The sequence below is a fragment of the Leuciscus leuciscus genome (genome assembly GCF_965113295.1).
Source record: "Leuciscus leuciscus genome assembly, chromosome: 5".
Lineage (NCBI taxonomy): Eukaryota > Metazoa > Chordata > Actinopteri > Cypriniformes > Leuciscidae > Leuciscus > Leuciscus leuciscus.
Window position 1 is genome coordinate 35,303,990 of NC_138729.1, and position 23,066 is coordinate 35,327,055.

Sequence of the window (23,066 nt, forward strand, 5' to 3'; positions counted from 1 at the left end):
AAACTCATTTGTTTGACCTTCCTAAGGATGATGGATGAAAGACTTAAGGTGGTTAAAACTTATTTTAAACACTGTTCCTCAACATTATAATCCCAACGGAACAGCTTGTTTTCTGTTGCATTTGGAAGCTCTCGCTTATGTAAAACGGTTCACTGCTTAGGAAAATTAACCATGGTTTTATGATCGATTACTGTTTGTATTACCTTTGTATTACCTTAGTTTTCCAACAAATATCACGATTAAATGGTGGATAACATGCGCGTCGTTAGACATGGGCACGGGATGGGCATGGGCATGTTTTTTTTTTATAGCCCCGGATCTCAAAAAATTGAATTTATTGATAATTATTATTATTTTTTTATAATTTTGTATTTATTTAAAAAAATTGACCAGGTCTTTTAATCTATCCTTCGGAATCAATCATGTATTAAAGACGATTAAAATGTGTTCAAGCAGATCAAAGTTACTATGGTTACTATGGTTACAGCATGCTTGTATTTAGAGTGCGCACCAGAGGAGAGAGCCTGAAAGAGCCATCGGTTAACTTACAGCTTTAGGGCTTGACTGTCATTGTTGTTTGTGGCTTCTGGTGGTAGCTATTATGGACATTAGACACTTTTTAAAAAGTAAAATAAGGAGTCATGAACGATACGAGGCGGATGAGAGGCAAGAAGAGTTATCTACTGGCGCCGTTCCCTCATCATTAAGCTCAGGTCGGCGAAGGCTCTTTAGCAAACCCTGGTCTAACTTACCTAACGTTAGCCCTGTACTCACTGTGGTATTAATGCAGAACATGTACTGTACGTGGGACCTTACTATTTCGTCTATAGCTAATCCATTTTGTGAGCCATAATCCGTTTCTCGTGAAGAATGTAGATGAAGTAGCCTATAGGCTACATCTGATTTGGCGATTGAAACACGATGTGTAAATTAACGTTATTATTCCCCTCAGATGGATAGCTAGCTAGATATCAGGGGCCGTATTACAGGAAGAGTCTAAGATAGGATTTTCCCCAATTGGTATAACCGAAGCAAATACTAAATAACTTTAGGAATCCTATCTTGCTTCATCCTATCTTATTTCAGGTTAGGAAATCCTAACATCGCTAGCATCACCTTTTCTGTCTGATAGCCTACCTATAGCAACCGATGTCACTTTTCTCATCTCGCGAGCTAAACGGCTTTTAATCGCTGTTTTGCCGCCGTTTTTTTAATGAAACATACACTGAAAATGGAAAATTAACAACAACTCATTCATTGTTTCATTCCTATCATTGAACTTCAAGTGCGTTCACACCGGACGCGAATAGCGCGTCGGGCGCAAAAATTCCTGCGGCGCGAATGGAATTCGCCATTTCGCCATGGAATTCGCCATTCGCCATGGAATTCGCCTCTATCTGAGGCGTAGAGCGCGGCGCGGTAGACGCGAATACGCCTCATTCGCGCGTCTGGCTCGTTAAGCTCATTAACCCCTGAGGAATGGACCCTGGACACAGTGCCGCTCTCCTCAAAACCCCAGTTCCCTACTCCCAGAGGAATGGACGCTGGAGAGAACTCAACATATCTACAAACTCTTCGAGTGTAAATGTTTCTCTTTTAAAAATGATATCTGGTTTTATATTATGTAGCAGAACTTTATTGCAGTTGTTTATTTGTTATGTTCCCTCAAAACTGAGTCAAGAAAGATAAGCTGAAAGGCTGATAGGCTAATGTGTTACCTGTACCGTGTGTGATTGGTTGGACACTCCCGCTGCATGATGCGATGAAAGTAAACACAGATTCGAGGTTAGACAAATAATTGGAAATCTTTCTCAGAATGAACCCTGTTTAGGAGTCCAAACTTTTGCCAATAGTTCTTTGTAACTCACATGATAAGATCTGGAACAAACATACAAAATCATTGTATTGAGTTCTCTGCTTATCATCAATGTATTTGTGCAAAATGAAATTTGAACCTGTGGCTTGACCTGAATGACTAACGTAGGAAAACTAAAGAAAAGTGATGTATATATATTTTTTTATAGGATTGTTGTTCTTTTTACTAGCTGACAATTTTAAATCTTTAGCTGTGGAGCAGAACAACCTTTTTTTTTTTTTTTTAATGAACATATATATATATAAAAAAACATACTTACTGTTACAACTCAAAAGAATTTAACAACAATAATATAATTATAAACAGTAGGCTAGACAAAGAGCCAGTATAATTAACTATAAAAAGTAAATAAATAAAACCATTGAGCCAGGGTTACCTTATAAATTAAAATAAATCAAATTTGAGAGAGAGACAATAAAAAATTCCTTAAGACCCTTTTTTTGTACATTATAAAAAAGCATAAATATTACACTTTGTGCACAACATTGCTGGAAGAAGAGATAGTACCCTAGTAATCACATTTCAGGTCTTTGCAAAAAATAATAAGCGGTTTTACAGACACAAATTTGCACTTATGTATAAAAAAAACTTGGCTAGAGCAAACATGACACCAGCAACACACTTCTTCCAGACAAAAACAGAATAACCAGTGTGTAAATGTGGTTAGACTTAGACTTTTTCTCTAGTCTAGATTAAACCGAGACTATAAATGTGTTTTATGCTTTCAAATATTTAGGTGAATATTTGGAACATTCTATTAAATTACAGCAATTTTGTCATCACTACTTTGTTTGTACACAGGGTGATTTCATTAATAAGATACAACATACAGAACCATAAATATATTTATTTTTTACATTTACATTTAGTCATTTAGCAGACGCCTTTGTCCAAAGCGACTTACAAATTAGGACTGAATTCAGCGAGTCATCATAAAGAGGCAAAAGCAACAACAACGCAAGAAGTGCTCAAAATACGAAGTTCAGGTATTATTCAGAGTAGCATAAGCCTGATAAGTGATGTTTCAAAGGGAAAGGAATTTTTTTATTTTTATTTATTTATTTATTTATGAAAACATACTTGTATAGCAAATAAAGTAATTTATAATCATAAATCATAAATAAAATAATTAATAAATCAATAAAATAATTTATAATAAAAGAAAACTCTTATACTTATACATGGAGACCTACACAAAAAAGATTGAAATCTGTGTATTTCTGGACAACATAGTTTGCCTTTAAATTACATTATGAATTCAATTAATAAATTCCAAAGTATTGGATGTTTAATTAACAAATTCTGACTAATATTTTAATTCATTATATAACCCTTGGTATTTAACCTGCAATATTTCTGTATTCTTTCATCTTTATTGAAATAAATTAAATGCAATTCAGAATTTGCATACATACTTAAAGTCCCCCATGGTAAAACTCTAGTTTTTAATGTTGTTTATATGTCTATGTGGTGTTTTTAATATGGTTTAAGACAAACCATGTGCAAACTCATAAGTCAACACCATTTCTGAGTATTTTCTCCTTAAAACTGCAGTGAAAAGACTGTCTCATAAACGCGGTTTGAAATCGCTGGTGTTTCTGACATCACAAACTACCTTGTAACCAATCAAACCAAGTCTCTGAGCTGGTGTGAGTGAGTGGGGGCAGGCTAATTTGCATATTCATAGAACAGCATTTACTAAATGAGGCAAGGGTGTAGAGTTACATTCAGGCTATTTTAAAGTATGGAGAATTATTTATTTATTTTCACAGAAAAAACATTTTAATGTCATTTTTGTGATCAAATATGAGTTTTAAGGGATACAATTATTGACTACAGGGGGACTTTAAGAGACTTCTGCTGTGATGTTTGTGTTATATAATTACAAGTGACATGATGTGTGATATGAAGGCCAAGTATGGTAACCCCTACTCTAAATTTGTCCTCATCATATTTTAACCCATCCAAGTCAGTGCACACACATTAAGAGTAGTGAGAAATGAAGACGCACACACTGCAAACCGTGGATACACACACAACCGGAGCAGTGTCTGGGGAGCGATTGGTGCCTTGCACAGGGGCACCTCAGTCATGGGTATTGAGCATGGAAGAGAGCGCTGTTCATTCACTCTCCCACCTACATCGAATCCGAAGTCCAACTGTTACCCTCTAACCATTAGGCCACAACTGTATTAAACAGTTATGTCCATATTAACTATATTTTGGTGTATTATACATATACACCAAAAACAACTCTTAGGGTGTACTCACACTAGGCACGGTTGCCATGAACCGGGCCCGAGTACGATTGTCCCCCCTCCCCACTCCCCCTCTGGCCTGCACTCACATAGGGTTTCAGCATTCGTGCCGGAGCACGCTTACTTCATTATGGTGCGACGGTTTCGGGATAAACAGGAAGAGCGGCGCTCTCACTGAACACAATGGAGTCCAGCACGGTTAGCGCTCACACTGCATGCGAACCGCGCCCGAGTCCAACTGAACCGTGCTCTGGCCCACCTCTTCCAAGCGGGCCAGGGCCGGCTAATCGAGCCGCGCCCGGGCACGGTTCGGAGCACTCACACTAGTCAAACGAACCGCGCTTTGGTGGTCAAACGCACTCGGGCACGGTTCAAACTGGCTAGTGTGAGTACACCCTTACTCATGTCTGGTATAGTTTCTTATACAGAAGCTCTATGCATGGTTTGCTCCAGCCAACCCTTCCACACTCTCCCGATCTATACTATGGCTCTTGATAATAGAATATCTGAATCTGCTGTATTAACAGACAAAATCTAAGGTTCAAATTAGAACAACATTGGCTGCTTTGTTAATAATTTGTAATTGTTTATTTTGGATATTTATAATTTAAAATCATGTTTCAGTTCCAACAAATCTGTGCACTTGTGCTAGTTCACCAAGACAGGTAATTAAATCAACAAACTTACCCAGGGTTTCCATTTAAAATGTCATAAAAATTGTTCTATGAACCTTTATATGAGGTTCAACAAAGACAATGTTATGTAAAAACATTGTGGAAATTTACTAGTGATGTGTACTTTTCATAATTGCAATATAAATGACCAAAACTGGTCCCAGTTGATTGTCCAGTGCATAGGAAATGGTTTTATCAACAACTTCTGACTGAATGGACATAAGTTTTTATTTTTTTCTTAAAGAACCCAATGAAGGTCAACAAACTAAACAAATTCCAAAAACAAAAACATACCTGAAACACCTCCAAAGTAGTTCTAAAAAAGTAAAGTCCATCTTTAAACACAGATCTACAAATATACAGATCTGACAATTATACACAATTTCAGTGCAGTTATAATACCAGATCACCCTGAAAAGAATCTGAAACAATCAATGGCTGTGTGTGTAAAGTCAAACAATAGAAGAGGGAAAGAGAAAGTTTGTGTCCACCGTGAGAATGATTTCTTGCACATGATTTCAAACCTGTATAAACGGAATTAATGAAAAGACCACGGCCTGTGAATCCTGTATATTGGTTCTGCAGTCCTTCACTGAGAGTCCATTGATGCCGCCACTATGCCGTGCTGTCTCAGCTGGTTTCTGATCATCTGATTCTTTGATTTCCACTCTTCCATCTGTGTGGGTTGAAGCGAGGGATTAGAGAGGTAAGAAAACTTTTCCATTCTCTTCAAAGATCCTTACCACAACATAAAAGTGCAGTACTGCTAAATATTTGACATTAGTATTACAATTAGTAGCAGCAGTTGTTGTTGTTCTTGTGGTTATAGAGGAAGTGTTGCAGGGTTCTCAAGTCTCACGCATTGGCCGTGAGACACACGCAATTCAACCAGTTCACACACGCCACACCGTGTATTTCTCACGCTGAAAAGGCAATGCCAACCAAGTTGTCCTGCAAGCTTTATATACAGTGGTGTGAAAAAGTGTTTGCCCCCTTGGTAAATATGATCAAATATGGCTGTAAAAAATAAATCTGCATTTTGAATTCTTTTGATATTTTATTTTTAAAATGTGCAAAAAAAACCTTTCATTGAAGTAAAATAGTTGAAAGTGGGGGGAATAATCACATTATGAAATAAATGTTTTTCTCCAAAACACGTTGGGAACAATTGTTTGCCCCCTTTTATTAAATACTTTTTGCAACCTCTTTTTTCCAAGATAACAGATCTGAGTTTTCTCCTATAATGCCTGATGAGTTTGGAGAACACCTGACAAGAGATCAGAGACCATTCCTTCATACAGAATCTCTCCATCCTGTTCTCCGTTATAAGATTTCTAGAACAGGCTGTCAGGTTTCGATTTTTTATCTGTTGGTATTTGATCGAATCCGTGATGCCATGTATCTGAACAAGATGTCCAGGACCTCTGGCAGAAAATTAGGCCCACAGCATTAAAGATACAGCAGAGTATTTCATTTTACACATGGGGTACTTTTTTTATCCCTGTGTGCACCAAACCCATCTTAAGTGTTTGCTGCCAAAAAAGCTAATGTTTTTGTTTCATCTGACCATAGAACATTTGAAAAGTAACTGACACTACTGGAACTTCAAACTGGATGGTTCTATGGTCAGATGAAACAAAAACATTAGCTTTTTTGGCAGCAAACACTTAAGATTCGATCAAATACCAACAGATAAAAAATCTAAACCTGACAGCCTGTTCTAGAAATCTTATAACGGAGAACAGGATGGATAGATTCTGTATGAAGGAATGGTCTCTGATCTCTTGTCAGGTGTTCTCCAAATTCATCAGGCATTATAGGAGAAAACTCAGAGCTGTTATCTTGGAAAAAAGAGGCTGCAAAAAGTATTTAATAAAAGGGGGCAAACAATTGTTCCCAACGTATTTTGGAGAAAAACATTTATTTCATAATGTGATTTATGTGCAACAAACACTTACAACACAAAACACATTTCATAAGCTGGAGTGTGTACTCTTATGTGTACACACACACACACACACACACACACACACACACATTAATACTCTAATATGTCATTTGTTCACAATGTCCCACAACACAATAAATCATTATACCATTTCGACTAGACACATTCAAAATGCAAAAAGATTTGTTTTTCCAAACTGTTTGGAGCAATTTGTTATATTTTTGTAATTTTTGTATATTTGTAATTCTGAAATATAACATTAAAGAGTATATTTGATGTGATGAATTACTCTGTCATTTATCAGATTTACCAATTGTTATAATTTCAATTTGTGCTGGTTAATTATGAACAATGGGTAAAATTGGGGGGCGGGGGCAGGGCTCCATTAGGGCTCCTCCCCTAACCGCATGTGATCTCACTCCAAGCTTTTGATAAAACTTGAGAACCCTGTGTTGGTAGCTGGTAATCATCCTGTATTGTTCATTAATTTACAAAACACTTGATAATAAGAATATACTTGCAAAATCAGTACTATGAAATGAACTAAAATGTTCAGAATGCTCTTTCATTTGGAGTGTGAATCTTTTGCTGGCACATGAAATACCTCTTGTTTGAGAAGCTGATTGTCCAACCTCAGTCTATCCACAGTATTAAGCTCCTCCTCCAGTCGTGCGTTGCTCTGACGCAGCTCCTGGATGTAGTCACACGCCTTCGACAAGATCCCACCTTTACTCTACATGGAAGAGCAAAAGAAAATCTGAATAACCAGGACTCTCAATCTATTTACATGTTGGTGCACAAGAATTTTGATGTACAAGGAACTGTCACATTCAAAAAGTTAAAAAATACAAAAAGACAGAACTGTGAGGTGGGTGGCTCGTTTCAATGTGAGTGCTATAGTTGTCAAAAAAGTTGTAAGTATTAGTTACATTTTATCCGTTTCATAACAATCAAGTAAATTATATTTACAGTAAGTGTATGTAATTGTTAGAAGAACATACAAGTCAAAGGGCAATACCAACAATACTAATGTGTGTCCAGGAATGTGTTTATACTACACAGTGCGTGTTTTTTAAATCATTTTTATCAGTTACAGGTCGTTAGATCTTGCATTCTTCCTGCTTTAAATAAGACAGAGATATAGTAGTGCGGTAAGATTACATTTATTTGAATTAATGAATTATAGCATTTATTTGAATTAAACGGTATTTATGCACACATTCCAGAGCCAATAAGAATCGAGTAGACACACCATGGTATAACAACATTTAAAAAAATTAATAAAAATACATTACAACTTTGAATAAAATATTCAAACGAGATACTGCTGGTGCTTGTGCTAACAAAGCTTACTTGACTGTTCTTGGTTGCATCCAAATTGCAGTCGGGGATGGTTTTGGAAAGCTGGACAATCCAATTGTTGATCTTGTCCCTCCGTCTGCGTTCCACTGAGGGCAGAAAACGAAAGCTTACATTAAGATGGATCATTCAGGGAAATGGATTATGAGGTGGAGCTGCTGATTTCAAATGAAACAGAATAACCTTCATTGTGTTGAGCCCTCCGTTTGTCATCCCTGGAAACGCGCTGTGTTCCCGACTTACTGTAAAGGAGGATATAGGATTGGTTGAAGAAGTTGAAAAGAAAAAGATTACAGTGATTGGACATGTGATTTTATGTAGGCTATGTGATATGAGATGACAACCTCTGCTGTGTTGTAGCTAGAACATCCTGAGGTGACATCATTACATAGAGTTGACCTGCAAGAAAAGGAAGAAAGGTAATTGAATCTATATATTGATGATTTTTTGCATCATTAGACATACAATATAATTAAAAGTTGGTAACTTTCAACTTTTAGCTGTATATAATGTAGAAAATCCATATACTTTTCTGCAACAAAATAACATTATATACGCTACCATTCAAAAGTTTTGGGTTGGTACGATTTTTTTTATGTTTTGAAAGAAGTCTTAATCAAAGATGTACAGTTAAAACAGTAATATTGTGAAATATTATTACAATTTTAAATATTTTGAACTATTTTAAAATTGTATTTATTTCTGATTTGGCAAAGCTGAATTTTCAGCATCATTACTCCAGTCTCACATGATCCTTCAGAAATCCTATTATGCTGATTTGCTGATCAAGAAACAATTCTTATTTTTTTATCAATGTTATAACAAAAGAAACATATGCTGCATAATACTTTGGTACTATGCTGCTCATACTTTTTTCAGGATTCTTTGAATAGAAAGTTCAAAAGAAAAAAATAATTTGAAGAAATATTTTGTAACAGTATAAATGTCTTTATTGTCACTGATCAATTTAATGCATCCTTGAAAGAAATGCATGCTTTTATTCAGCAACAACAATAAAAAAAGAGTCAGTCTGGAGTTTGGCATTACCTGTAGGGGTGGGCTGAGATAGTACCGAATCAGCTGTGTGGAGATTGGTTACCATGGTACCAACAGATGTGTCAGAGATGGTGGCAGGATAGTAGTATTGAGTTTCAGACGTCTCTCCCTCTAGACTCTCAGACTGAGAGATTACAGCCTATTACATGTACACAAGCACTTACTAAAGCCACTTTTCCATCTTCCACTTTTCCACCATTTGGCCGAACGGTTCTAAGAATGTTCAGGAACAGCGCTGAACTGGGCTGGTAGAATGCGTGTAATTGACGTTGCAACTCAGGATTGGTCACTTATCTGTTGCCTGGCTATCAGTTTCTCTGTAGCTGGCTATTAGCACGCTTTTCGAGCAGCATAAGCAAATTAATAATAAAATTTAAATAAATATCTGGACATCCTCCATAATGCGGTTGCCATTTACATCTCATATGTGACCCTGGATCACAAAACCAGTCACAAGTAGCACGGGTATATTTGTGGCAATAGCCAACAATACATTGTATGGGTCAAAATTATAGATTTTTCTTTTATGCCAAAAATCATTAGGATATTAAGTAAAAATTTCCTACCGTAAATATACAAAACATTTCTTTTTGTGAGTGAATGCAGCACAATCACAAACATAAATGGACAACTTTAAAGGTTGTATCAGCGATTTCAGGCCCAAAAAAAGCCCATCCGCTAGCTGCCCGCCCCATAAGCAGGCCGTCAAAAAAACGTGTTTCTGTAGGCAGCCTAGGCTCCGAGATCTGCACACAAAAACAATTGGGTTCACCAACCACTCAAAACCAAAATAAATAGTGTTCCAACCGATCACCGACAGGGGTGGGTGTTGTGAGGTTTTTACAGAGACGTGTTTTTTTGACGGCCTGCTTATGGGCGTGGCAGCTAGCTGATCGTTAGGAAAGATTAGATGAATGTGATCATTTATGTTTGGGCCTTTTTTGGGCCTGAAATCGCTGATACAACCTTTAAAGGCGATTTTCTCAATGTTTCGATTTTTTTGCACCCCCAGATTCCAGATTTTCAATAGTTGTATCTCAGCCAAATATTGTCCTATCCTAACAAACCATACACCAAATGGAAAGCTTATTTATTCAGCTTTCGGATGATGTATAAATCTCAATTTAAAAAAATTGACCCATGTGACTACCGTAGTCTTGTGGTCCAGGGTCACATATCGTCTGTAAACTCTTACGTTACCAAGGCAATGACTTACACATTTCTATCACATTCCAAAGAGCTCCATTCTCAGCCCCACAGTGGAAAATGGAACCATATCCACACTGGAATCCGGCTGGAACGGATCAGCACAGAATGGAATGGTTAAGAAAAGAGAATGGTTTGGCCCGATGGTGGAAAAACGGCTTAGCACAACTACCTCTCTTACATATATGTTTTCAGCAACAAACTCAAATGTATATACCCGTTAAAAAAAAGTAATACCTGGGTTACAGGTGGTATTGCTGCCTGTGTTGTGGTTGGAAACCCAGTCACCACACTGACTGCAGCAGCTCCATCCGCCTGTCCTTCTACCTGTCCATCAGCCAAGTGGATTACCCGGTAGGTTACCTGAACCACGGAGGTCATGGGGTTAATCATCACATCTCAGTTTCTATATTTACTATGCATACATATGCCACTTACCTGACCCCCTGTTCCTTCCGTTTTGAAAAGATGATACTTAATTTGCTGATCTGTGGAAAATGCAGTTGCTGGCTGGATGGTTGTGATAGTCAGTGGGTCATCCGCCGTTTCATCAACACCTGGTAAAACAGCACATAGAGGTTATTGTTTGGTGACCCTCTCTGTTTGGTCCAACAACTCCTAAAACAACTGGAAATAAATGTAGTGTGTCAATTTCAACATGGAAGTTTTTGTTGTTGTTTTTGCAGTTGAGAGGTCAGATATCGGGGTTTTCAGTCTTGTTAGAGAAAATGTGAAGTTTGTTTCTTGAATTGCAGATATATATTGTGGGCACTTTATTTAGCACTATATGGTGCTATAAAGGCTGTAAGCTGTCACAACTAAACTGAAACTAAAGACTGGCTGTTACCAAGCATTTTATTATACTGTTAATTTACGTAGACATACGATGACCTAACTTGTGGGACAGTTCAATTCAAACATCTCACCGTCCTGCAGCATGGGAGAATCTTCAGGATCGTGACTTTTCTGTTCTCTAAAAAAAGGAAACAAAATATATATTTTAGATATAATTATTAAGAAATGCTTATGATACAACACTGAAAAAAAGGTGTGTTCAAAATATAAATACAATAATCGTGTAATAATAACACTAATGGTCTGTCCTGGTTTTTCAGGCCATGCAATGTCAGCGTAAAAAAATGCTGTACTGTGCTTTACAGGAGTGTCGATTTCAGAAATTGAATGAGCATAAAATGTGACTCAAAGACACTGAAGATGAAACTCGCCTCATATTTGGGAGTGAATCGTGAATCTGGGCTTCAGCTTAGTGGTCCTCACGCGTAAACATCCAATGCAAAAACACAACAGACAACAACAGGAATAGAAAAAGAGCACATTTAATACATCGACTTTGCACTAATGCACTCTTTAAGTAGATTCTACTCTTAAAAATGTTCAAAAAGCAGGTGTGGCGCCGACATGTTATGATTTTTTACGCCGCTGCGTTAAAAGTCCCACCACACCAATCTGTTGAAAAACCGCCCGGAAAGCCATAAAAAGCTCACTTTGATAATGGATAACCGACACGTTGTCCACCAGCTCTTTTTTGTAACTCATGAATGTTAAGATAACACCATTAAAACTATAGATAATCTGCCAAACAAAAAAACAAAACCAAAAACTGACAAAAAGCAGCATTTAGCATTTGAGCTAAGCAAACAAAGAAGCGTGAAAAACGTCCCGCAAAAAAAGTTTCAGAATGATTCAGAATGCCGGACTACTAATAAGCCATATTATCGTTTCACAAATATATATATATTCCTTAGTAACATTTAATAGTTACCTATTTATCCTGAGAAGCAAACGTTCAAGAGACATACCCTCTCTGCGCATGTGCAGCAGTGTTTTTATTTAACTCTTGGTCACTAGAGGGCGCCATTACACAACAGCGTCATTTACTTCTTGCTGAACTAATTTTATTAGGGCATGTTTGTAAGGCTATTAACAAAAATCAACAAAACATCACCACACCAAACATTTGTTCCCAATCAGAGTACACATTTTATTTTAGAATTTATTATATTCACACCAAACAATGGGTTCACTTGACAACTTTATAAAGCATGATTAAAAAGAACACGATTTTACATGGGATTTAAGGGACATGCATCACATAACAGTGTTTGACATCAGCATCAACCGAACCAATGCATACATATGCCGTGATTGAAAAATTGCTCTCAATATTGGTACACCCTGATTTCTGAGGAAACACACAGATTACATTGACATGGTATTTGTTACATGTGGTACAAGCTAGATTTATAATTTGGTTTTTAATTTGGAGTCATACAGAGATCCATTCTACACTCAAAGAAGCTCTGACAAGAGTGGGAAAGTGAGGAAAGCTAGCAGGAGTGCTGCTCCACTGTGCTGCACAACACACCAGGCAGAACAGGTCTGAAGCTTACCTGAAAAAAAAAGAAAAAACATAGCAGCATGATCAACATCAGTCAGTCATTGATTCAGTGGGAAAAAAAATTAATGAATATGGACTTATTTTCTTTAAGAAAAGACATCTTACTCTTGTCCACAGTTTCACTGACTGACACTGGTGAGGCAGTCTGTTTGATGAAACAAGTGTAGTTTTTGGGTTTGTCATCTGAGAAACCTTTCAAATACAGCTCACATGTGGTATCGGAAATGGAGACACTGGCACGGTTCTTGAAGGTGCTGTCTGGTACGGCGCTGCTGTTGCTACTGCCAATCATCTTGCTCTCAGTCATGTAGTAGCAAGTCTTCGGGAGCTTGGGGTCTGCAGCTGGAGTAAACTTGCAGGACATCTGCAGGTTTTGCTCCTTAGTCAAGCAGGATGAAATCTGAAGAGAAGTCTGGCCAGAAGCAACACCTAGAAAAATTACAAGACCAACTTAGCCGAAGTTTGAGCCGAAACTGGTACAAGACAGTCCTGTGCATTTAATAGGATCAGATAACATTTTGTTATACAACTTATATGCAAATATGGCTTTGGGGTAACTTTTGAGGAAATTCATAAAACAGAAAGAGGAAGAAGAAGAACAATACATGTTCTTTTTTCTTTTCTATGAGCTTGAGATGAAAAAAAGTATCAATTTACCCAACAGGAAAAAAGTGGCAAATGCAGTACAGCACATCATCCTGACCACAGTACACATCTGCATATTACGCACACACAAAAGAACCTGGAGAACAAACACATGACAAGTCACTTACAACACAAAGTAATACTGAATACCTCAGTATTGTCGCATGCTTAAAACATGAGCAGCATTAATTACTTTTCAGGACTTCAAGTGGTCACCTAATGCTATAAAATTTTTATGTGCATGAGGCTTTGAGTGGGGATGAGGGTAATCTATAAATTCCTGGCAATTAGTACAGACAATAAAAAAAAAAGCTTTCACAGCCACCGCAGAAAATGTATCAATATGGGTGGGGTCATGACATTTGAGCACATACAAACAAACAGGAATAAAAATTGTTGTAACAAAAGCATACAAATAGTAGCACCTACTACATGAGCCAAACTTGGACACACCGTGATCGGTCAGAAAGCACTTTGAGACTGATATGTTAAGAACAGCCTGATACAACCAACACGGTGCCATATCTCTTATCTAGTGCAAGACTGAACTCGTGAAGATTCTTTTGAAGTGACATGTCGCATCAGACATTCTTCAGCAAGAATTCAGTTCGTGCTTCTGTAATAAAATTAGTTTAATAATAAAAACATATTTTAACGTGGCTTTTCGCCGCCATTTAATGCGATAACGGGGGTTTTCCCCCAACTTAATTGCACTTCAACGCCTCATACACAGAAGCCAAGGTAGCCCATCCAGTCCATTTTTTGTCTGGGAAATAATGGGGACCAGACCGCTACACGCGGAAGTTAGGATATGTTTCTAGTGGCGTCTTAAATATTTATCTAGCGGGGTGCAAATGAGTTTGTAGCGGATCTTACCTTATCTTTTCTACTTTCGGATGCTGGAGCTGTTGGTCCGTTATCGAGGCAACTCCCTCAGTGATCACTTGATGAAGACAGAGTGAGATGGTAAGAATGAGTAAGGGCGTATGCACGCCCATATATATATCACAGTGTCATTATAATAAACCCACGACCTCCCCATTATGACCAGCTGAAACTTGTGTGTACAATTTGTTGTTTAGGAAATTAACAAGATAGAGTTTGTGTATTTAACCTGGACAAATTCATGTAACTAAAGTTGGCAGCATTGTAAAAAATGAAAAGATACTTGCGCCAACATTTGAGGTCGCCACACCCTTTAAAGGTGCTTCGGGTATTGTATTGTGGCCAAAAATATAGCATTGGTCTAGCTTTTCGCTCGAGATTGTGTTAATAAGAGAGTCTTTATAGTTCTGGCAAGAACTTGCGGGCTCCATTTTGTAAGTTCAGAGAACTTCCCTATTTTGAAAAGGTGCCTAGTTTCTACAGGGTTCTGCCAGTGTGGTAGTCTGAGTTTCTGCCTCACATGCCTGTTCATGTTTACAGTAAAAATTCTAATTCGACCTATAAAGCCCAAAAAGAAGCAACGATGTTTCGTTTCGCATCAGTTATAGGCCTACAAACAAATCGTCACCAGTGTGAAGTAAATAAACATTGTTAAAATATAGGCATAGTGGCTAGAAGCATTCATTTAAAACATTAAAATATATTAATATGCCTATAATGTAAAAACATAATGCTTTTTGTGCATGTCTTGAGCTGATTTAAATAATTTATTGTAAGATTAAATGCATACGATTTACATACGATATCATTCACAGATTACAGTTATTTCTTGATGGATAGGCTAGTAATTTAAGGTTATTTAGCTGACTGCTTAATTGCGTCAAATTAGGTAGAGTATTTTGTCTCTGCACTGCACACATATTTAATCTCCTAAATTCTCATTCTTCTCACACAATGCATTTTAACAGTAAGAGAAAAATATATATATATGCTTAATTTTATGGAACGCTTTTATTTAAATTTTTATCAACCACTCAAATTATACATATCAAATTATGTGATGTGACCTCCTTTGTGTCACTGGTGGTTATGGCCCTGCACTATTTTCTGCAAAGCTGATTTTACATTATATTTATTATGAAAAGTGCTATAAATATAATTAATTATTTTTATAATATAAATATTTTCCAGATAATATTTTAACAACTTGTTTTTGCTTCAGAACAAGGACCCCAATTATTAAATTTAGGAAACAAGGGCCTGGTTTCACAGACAGGGCTTAAATTAAGCCAGGATTAGGCCTTAGTTAAATTAGTACATTTAAGTAGCTTTTATAAACGTGTTTTAGAAAAAATATTTCATCTTGAGACAAAACTATGGCACTAACATATTTTAAGATATATCAGTGCAAGTTGCTTTCAGTTTAAACATTTTAAACATGCATTTTAGTCTGGGACTAGCTCAAGCCTTGTCCTTGAAACCGGGGGGAGGTGTTGTATTTTTAATGTCATGCTTACTATTTGTAGGTGATCCCTCTTAAGGGTATCTCCATATTTCGGGGTCCTCAGCATTAAAAGTTTGAAAACTGGTCTAAAATGGGTTTCTGATCTACAGCATCTCTGTTTCTTCCAAAATATTGTTACATTTCTGAAAAAGAATAAATCAGAATAATTGAAATCGTTCATAAAAACCCCCTGCACTTTTACATTCTAAAAAGTGTTTTGAATGCAGCATAAATAAAAAGATTAGCACAGGTTACGCTCTGCATTCCTTTATTGTTTTCTGTGATATTTCTCAGTATAGATCCTTCAAAAAATAAGACAAAGCATTGGAAAGAGATATAGTGAAAGAAGGGAAGACAAAGGTTTTCCTCACAAATATAAGTGCGTGAAATGTGCATGTTGCTTGATAATTTTGCTATGCAGCCTTTGGGAGTCATTGTGGTCCAAATGAAACAGACAAAAGCACTACATTGCAAAAGATCAGATTATACCTTAAGTCAACCTAAGGCACTTAAGGTTAGTGCAAGGAAGCATGTGCGAAAAGCAGCTAAACATGTGAAAGCAAATTAAACGTGTGCATGTTAGCACAATGGAAGACATAAATACTTGTAAGAGTGCATCAAAATGCTTAGTCATATAATCTTGATAGCCTCATTCTTATGCACTTGTGTTCTGTACCAGGCCTGTATCATTCTTTCCCTTGAAACGTTAATGAAAAAAGTCCTTGAGTTGTACAGGATATTTAGTTGCATCATGTGTGAGTGCTGCAATATAATATGTCAACAGTGGTGATGTCCTTCAGACACAGCTGTCCTTATACAGGTGATAAACAGAGGTGCGAAGACAATGAAAAAGTAGTATAACGCATTTTGCATTGGAAAAATTGCAAGGATCGATTAACCAGCCAACCGATCAATGAGATTATAGTTTACTCTTACAATGATTTCACTCAGTTATTTCTATAAATATTACAAAAATGTCAGCAATAAAAAGTATGTCTTTTTGAGCTATTGTATGATTTGACTTAAAGGGATACTTCAAGATTTAGCATTAAGCTTTGTATTAGTAGAAAACCATTAGTATTTTCAAATTACCGTGCTTTCTACCCTCATATCCCCCTGAGATGAGTGATTTATGTATTTTTTGTCTGGAAAAAATCCTCCGATGACGCAAAAATCGTCATTTTGCGTCATCTGAGGATTTTTTGGCCAGAGGCTAAAGACTACAGCCAGTAGGAGGGGCTGTCCCGCATGTTTTCAGCCCGCCCATAGGAGGTGGGATCTCACTCACAGAATGTACACATAGTATCAGCCATCTTTCTTTGTAAGCTAAGCTAACAGGCTCTTGTTCTGTGGAGAAAGCTGAGTAGTAGGGGTTACCATCCTCTTTTTCCCGGACATGTCCGGCCGTCGAGATCGTCCAAAATGTCCGGGATTCGGCTTTTGCTTTCTGCAGTTGCCATTCATTGTTTACATGCACACCTTTTGTTTCAATCTAACTGAATTCATTCCGATTGGTGAATCTGAATGTAGTGTTTACATGAGCGCTAAACAAGTGATCGGTTGATGTGGGTTTTAACATTGCTAAGAAAATTCCCGCTCCTCCGTGAGAGATAGGAGACCGGTGCGTCTCAGTAATCTCGCCACCGGCCTCGCGCCGTTCTCCCGCGCCCCTCAGCCTCATCCTGCTCACCACAGTAAACATAATGAATGGTGGTGACTGTAGAACGCAAAAGCCGAATCCCGGACATTTTGGGCAATCTCAAAATCCCAGGCAAACTCGTCAGAGTCTCACTAGTAGCCTAGCCTTCTTGTTTTCAACTGCGCTCTCTAACCGGTAGGCGCGGCTTGGGAGTGGCCTCCTAGGGCAGCGAAGCAAGTGCATTCTGGGAGTTGTTGTCTTTCATCCACATAAGCCAAAAATAAATGTTCTGGCTTTTCTCAGTCTAGAAAGCTCCAAATTAAAAAATTATTTCACCTTTCTTCAACATAAATTACCTATTTTAAATACACATTCATCTTTCCAGAGGTGAAGTATCCCTTTAAAGGAAGCACATAATTGGAGACTGTATAAAGGTCCTAGCCATGTGTCAAAACAATAATATATATTCCTTATAACAGAGAATCCTTTAGGTGATAAATATTTTGGATGCCTGATAAACTCAGGCTTCAGCAATCAATATTACTAATCTTATTGTAAACGATCATTTCATTAAACAGTTGCAATAATTGCTGTAACAAACGTCTTGTTTGTAAATGTTCAGATTGAAGTATTTTAAAACAGTCTACACTACTGTTCAAATGTTTTGAGTCGTTAGGATTTTTAAAATGTTTCTTAAATAAGTCTCTTGTCTCTGCATTTATTTGATTAAAAAAATGCAGTAAAACAGTCCTATTGTAAAATATTATTAGAATTTAAAACAGCTGTTTTCTGGTTTAATATATTAAAATGTAATTTATTCTTGTGATGGCAAAGCTGAATTTCCACCAGCCATTAACTCGTCCTTCAGGAATCATTCTAATAATTATCATTGTTGAAAATAGTTGTGATGCTTCATACTTTTATGGAAACTGAGATAAAACATTTTTTTTTACAGGTGTCTTAGACTAATAGAAAGTTCAAAAGAACAGCATTTATTTGAAATCGAAATCTTTTTACATTTTAACATACATGTCTTTACTGTCACTTTTAATCCCGTTTAATGATCAATTGTTGCTGAATACAAATTTTAATTTATTTTAGGGTCTTACTGACCCTAAACCTTTGAACGGTAGTGTAGCATCTTAATTTTGAAAAAAAATTTGGCCATATATACTAGAACGGGTCACGTGGATCATGTCCGTAAGCTTTTCTCAGTGAATCCTGATGATTCAGGATTCTAATGACGGTGATCTCCACAGAAACTTTAAATGGGACTGTAAAGCAAAAAATAAATAAATAAATAAATAAATAAAACTTAAAAATCAACGTAACCATGTAAGAAAAAACTAAAATTTAAATTAAAATGTGAAAGGCAGTTAAATGTGAGAATGGCTTTGAGGTTTCGGTTGCTCGATGTAGGGCTGGTCATGCTGACAGAAACCCAAGATTAACAGGTATTGATATCACAACTGCAAGAATCCATGGTCCAGTGTGGAAAAATGTGCTTAATCCAGAGCACAACAGAAGATTTCCTGTTTGAAAGAGAGAGACAGATAATTAAGCAACAGAGCAATGATTTAAGAACACACAAATTATGAAAGCATATAGATTGTGAAAGCCCCCAGATTTTGAAAGAAGAAAATCTCACAAGCAGGGACAACACCTTTAATTTAAACTTCAACAGGCTTTGCATAACTCCCAGGTAATGTTGTCTTTCAGCATATGTTAAGGAGGTCTTGCTGAGACATGTTTAAACTCACTTTGATGGAATGCCATGCTGTTCTCCTTCCAGGTGTTGCCCTGATAAACCCTGCAGGTGTAGGTGTACGCACGGTCATCGGACATAGGCATCCAGGTGAGGCGACAAATGTTAGGTGGCACCAGGGAGACATTGGCTCGGCGTCGGGTCTCAATATTTGGGATCAGGTGGACCGGGTTGTTTGGGTAGGTGGATCCCATGAGTCGCCCATCCTGTTTGAATTCGCAGAATGGCCCGGGGATCTTGTGGGTCTCTGGGAATTCACAGTCAACTCTGAGGTTTCTCTCTATGTAGGTAAGGCAGGAGTACATCTGTGGCCCTCGAGGAGTGTTCCAAAACCATGAGTCAAAATCCAAGAAGCCAGGTTTCTGGTATGGGTCTGTTGCAGTCGCCACACCCATCATACATAACAGACATGCTACTGGGAGAAAAGCACAACCACTTTAAAATAAGAAAATGTAATTTTGGCTTTTGCTAATGTTCATAGAGCAGTTGACCTTTTCAAAAATAAGATGAGCATTTTGTTGTTTTAATAGAATAATTATCTGCCCCTGCATACCTATAGACATATATTTCAGATATGTCTATATGTCACAGCAGGTCAGGCAAAAACGAGAAGGGGATCTAATTCCAGCACTTTTATTTTTAAATAAAAAGAAATAATATAATCCACAACTGAGAAGGTTAGAGAAACAACACGTGGCAGCGTAGACCACAAAAGGTAAAAACTGAGGGCTGAATGGAAAACACCAGACAAAAAATGTGGTAACTATTTAAACAGGTGTGACACATGAAGGAAATCTAAAACCATGGTAACTAATGAACACAGACAAAGGAAAATTATCTAGAAACAGTGCAAACCAACTAACAGGATAACAACTCAAACAATGAACAACGACAGTGTCACGATCCCGGTGTGCCTGTTTTGTATGGACTTTTATGTTGAAGTGTTTTTGTGTTCCTCCCTGTGGCCATGTTTGTAGTTTTGTAGTTTTCCCTGTTGATTAAGGCCCCAATATACTCACGGCGAAGTTCTTTTTCGAAATACGTGTGCAGGGATATACTGTTATCAAACATCTGAAGCTGCCCACACAGCTGAGAGCGCCGTTTATTTGAATGTAAATATGTGCTGCACGCTTTCCTCTCAATAACAAAATGAACACAGAACAAAATTAAGAGAACAGCAAGCATTTTTTAAATAAAGCATAAGAAAAGCATCTGGTCATAGCAATGTGGATATGTTTGCACGAGCTCTGCAATTCAGCACTAAAGTCTAGTAGTTGCTTAAAATCTAGCAGCTTTACCATGCTTTACTTAAACCATGAAAAACAGTGTCAGTGTCTCGTTTCATCAGAAGTACAACTTCACTTTCTACTATAGAGCAGCTCTCTAGTGTTTTCATGTTCTCATTCGCGGGTCACGTCTGATCTCAACGGACTCGTGAAGAGAAATGAACTGGAGAAGATTTCCACGTGAAAGAAGGCAGAGCCTCCACGCACACCTACATATTACGTAATCGCAACGGACCAATGGGAGTACAGAGGTGTTTACCAGCCGGAGCAAACTTTTCGGGAAGTTCGCTTTGACACGCTGTTTTAGAACTCTCAAAACGAAATCCAAACGAAGTGAGTCTTGGCCTGATTTTGTTCGAAATTATGTCACATCAGTTTGTTCTTCAATTTCGCTTGAAGTATAATCGGGGGCTTCAGTCTTCCCCAGGTGTGTCTTTTTACTTGTTATGCTTGTTTGCCCCGTGTATAAATAGCCCTTAATTGTGTTTCACTTGTTCTCTGTCAGTTGTTAGATGTTTGCTGTTCCTCATGGTCTTTGTCTCCCAGTTTTATTTTGTTCCAGTTTTCTGTTCATTATTGTTTGTTTGTTTGTTTCATTAAAGTCCCCTGCGCTTGAATCCTCATCTCTGCCTACCTTCATTGATTCCCTCCCTCCTAAACATAACCCTGATATATATGCAGCCTATTGTAAATGCATTTTTACTATATACAGTGCAGACATAAAAAGTGTTATGAGCACAATTCAGAATTGTGAACCGCACCGACTGTCTTTTACATGCAAAATATTTTTGGAGAAGCATACGTCAGGTGGGGGAAATTGGACCTGGTTCGTTTGCTCAGTATTGTACTGCACTCTCTGACCTTGGGATGTTTGGCTCAGGTAGCCTATCTTGATTTCCTACTACATGTTGATTTTTCAAAAAAATAAATAAAAAAAAGGGATCTAGAGTTATTTGTGTCCATGCCTGGAAAAATAAAATTATGATGGCTATAATGAGTATGAATACTTTTAAATGTAGTTTTTAAAATTGTAAGTCGCAATGAAACAGAAGTAGAAACCGATTTTTTTTTTCTTTTCTTGTATTTTCAGGTAGCCTGTATCTAAGTGAAACGGATTTTAAAAAACTTTAACCAGAGTTTAACCAGGCTAAATGATTGGACAAGTCCAGAATATGTTACCTGAGAGAAGTTATTATAAATTTAAATTATTGTTTATTTTATTTTATGTTTTTTTTTATAATTTAAGTTATTAAAAAATGAAAAGGACATGGATGAATCATTCACAAAAAGATCAATAACATGCATTTAGAAAATAGATAGGGGGAATTTTCTTTTCATGCTGCCTTTAAAGGATTAACATCACAAGTAATAATCTATATACATTTAATTTATTTAAATATAAATGGCCATGCAGTGTGCCAAATGATTTTTTTTTTTGAGAAGCTCAAACCATCTCATAACATTTAAGTAAATACACTTTCAGTTTTTTTAAGAATACTTGTGAAGTCTTAGGAAGAATAAGTGTCCTTCCACCTGTCTTTATTGTCTTAATTATCTCGATAAAATGTAAACTTTAAAGAACATGTTACTTACATGAAACAAAACAAGCTGCTAGTGATGGATACGACGTCATTGCCTCTTCTATGCAGGGACCAAATTCAATTTCCGTCTCCGAATAACTGTAGAAAACAAAAAGTTAAACATGTTGGACATATATCTTAGGCTACTACTTACGATACATTAAATAAAGAACCCGAGAGAGATTTAAGGTCATTATGTGGCCCACAGTTTTAGGTGACAGCCTGGTATTTAAATATTAGGATATATATATCACCCATACAGCTTTCAAAGAGATTTTGTCTATTCAAATTATGAGTAGGCCTACACAAGTAACAAATTACGTCGGGTTAAATCGCAGGTGATGAATGACCGAATACCGCATACCGACCCAACCCATATCTGTTCAAGGACAGTTTAGGTCAGATTTTTTTATTTACTGAAATAATCGATAGGGCATCTGTAAACCCAGGCAAATGCAGACTGTGATATAGCTAAAGGACAATGTTACCTCCAAGCCGATATATTCTGGCCGTTTCCTCGTCTTGTAAGTCAAGGCACTCTAGTCTCCTAAAAGATGAGAGTCGATGGAGATGCTGATGCTGCAGAGGAAGCCGCAGCTCCGCCGCAGTCACCGGGTCCCTCTTGCATGCACGAATGACAGTCAACCGAAAACTCTCCTTAGGGCGATTAACCTTGACTCTGACTAAAGCTGTGATTGTCTTGTTCGATATTTTCCCCTGTGTTAAAATAAGTGGGAACCCTCTTACATCGCTTTAAACTGACATGCAGGCTATGTCTTGGCTATAATTGTAAACACATTTTCAGACATCAATAAGGATGTGGTAACTGCTAAAAGAATCCCGCAATACTCGTTTGCTATATTTGGTCCGTGGGAATGTAGTCAGTCGTAGATGAGAGCGCGCAAATGATGACGCAGCAGATTTAAGAAATTGCGCGCTTGCCAATGTTAAAATCAAATGTCTACC

General features: G+C 37.2%; 3 protein-coding genes and 1 long non-coding RNA gene across 5 annotated transcripts in view; 1 reads left to right on the forward strand and 3 right to left on the reverse strand.

The window, feature by feature from the left end:
* Window positions 1-4,699: 4,699 nt before the first annotated feature.
* On the reverse strand, window positions 4,700-12,239 carry usf1l (upstream transcription factor 1, like). 2 transcript variants are annotated; one of them, XM_082169560.1, is made up of 11 exons: window positions 12,161-12,239; window positions 11,604-11,650; window positions 11,304-11,350; window positions 10,816-10,934; window positions 10,615-10,740; window positions 9,163-9,310; window positions 8,460-8,514; window positions 8,299-8,357; window positions 8,110-8,204; window positions 7,361-7,489; window positions 4,700-5,484 (listed from the first exon to the last, which is right to left on the reverse strand). In XM_082169560.1, exons 2-11 carry the CDS (start codon window positions 11,606-11,608, stop codon window positions 5,398-5,400), a joined length of 870 nt encoding a protein of 289 aa, XP_082025686.1. In that variant the 5' UTR covers window positions 11,609-11,650; window positions 12,161-12,239; the 3' UTR covers window positions 4,700-5,397. The 2 variants fall into 2 exon arrangements, with proteins under 2 accessions (XP_082025686.1, XP_082025687.1); XM_082169561.1 differs by having other exon boundaries at window positions 11,604-11,689; window positions 12,161-12,188.
* Window positions 12,240-12,356: 117 nt separating this feature from the next.
* Window positions 12,357-14,454, reverse strand: thy1 (Thy-1 cell surface antigen). Its single transcript, XM_082169565.1, has 4 exons — window positions 14,318-14,454; window positions 13,454-13,538; window positions 12,902-13,225; window positions 12,357-12,788 (listed from the first exon to the last, which is right to left on the reverse strand). The coding sequence occupies exons 2-4, from the start codon at window positions 13,515-13,517 to the stop codon at window positions 12,688-12,690; spliced, it is 489 nt and encodes a 162-aa protein (XP_082025691.1). The 5' UTR covers window positions 13,518-13,538; window positions 14,318-14,454; the 3' UTR covers window positions 12,357-12,687.
* Window positions 14,272-23,066, forward strand: part of cfap77 (cilia and flagella associated protein 77) — a 29,982-nt gene continuing 21,187 nt past the window's right edge. Inside the window, exons 1-2 of the mRNA XM_082169564.1 lie at window positions 14,272-14,407; window positions 19,262-19,324. The gene's annotated coding sequence lies outside the window, so the exon portion shown is untranslated. The remainder of the gene's footprint in view (window positions 14,408-19,261; window positions 19,325-23,066) is intronic.
* LOC309498699 lies at window positions 18,441-23,008 on the reverse strand. Its single transcript, XR_014206016.1, has 4 exons — window positions 22,589-23,008; window positions 22,114-22,199; window positions 19,230-19,649; window positions 18,441-19,001 (listed from the first exon to the last, which is right to left on the reverse strand). It is a non-coding gene; the product is annotated as an uncharacterized lncRNA (long non-coding RNA).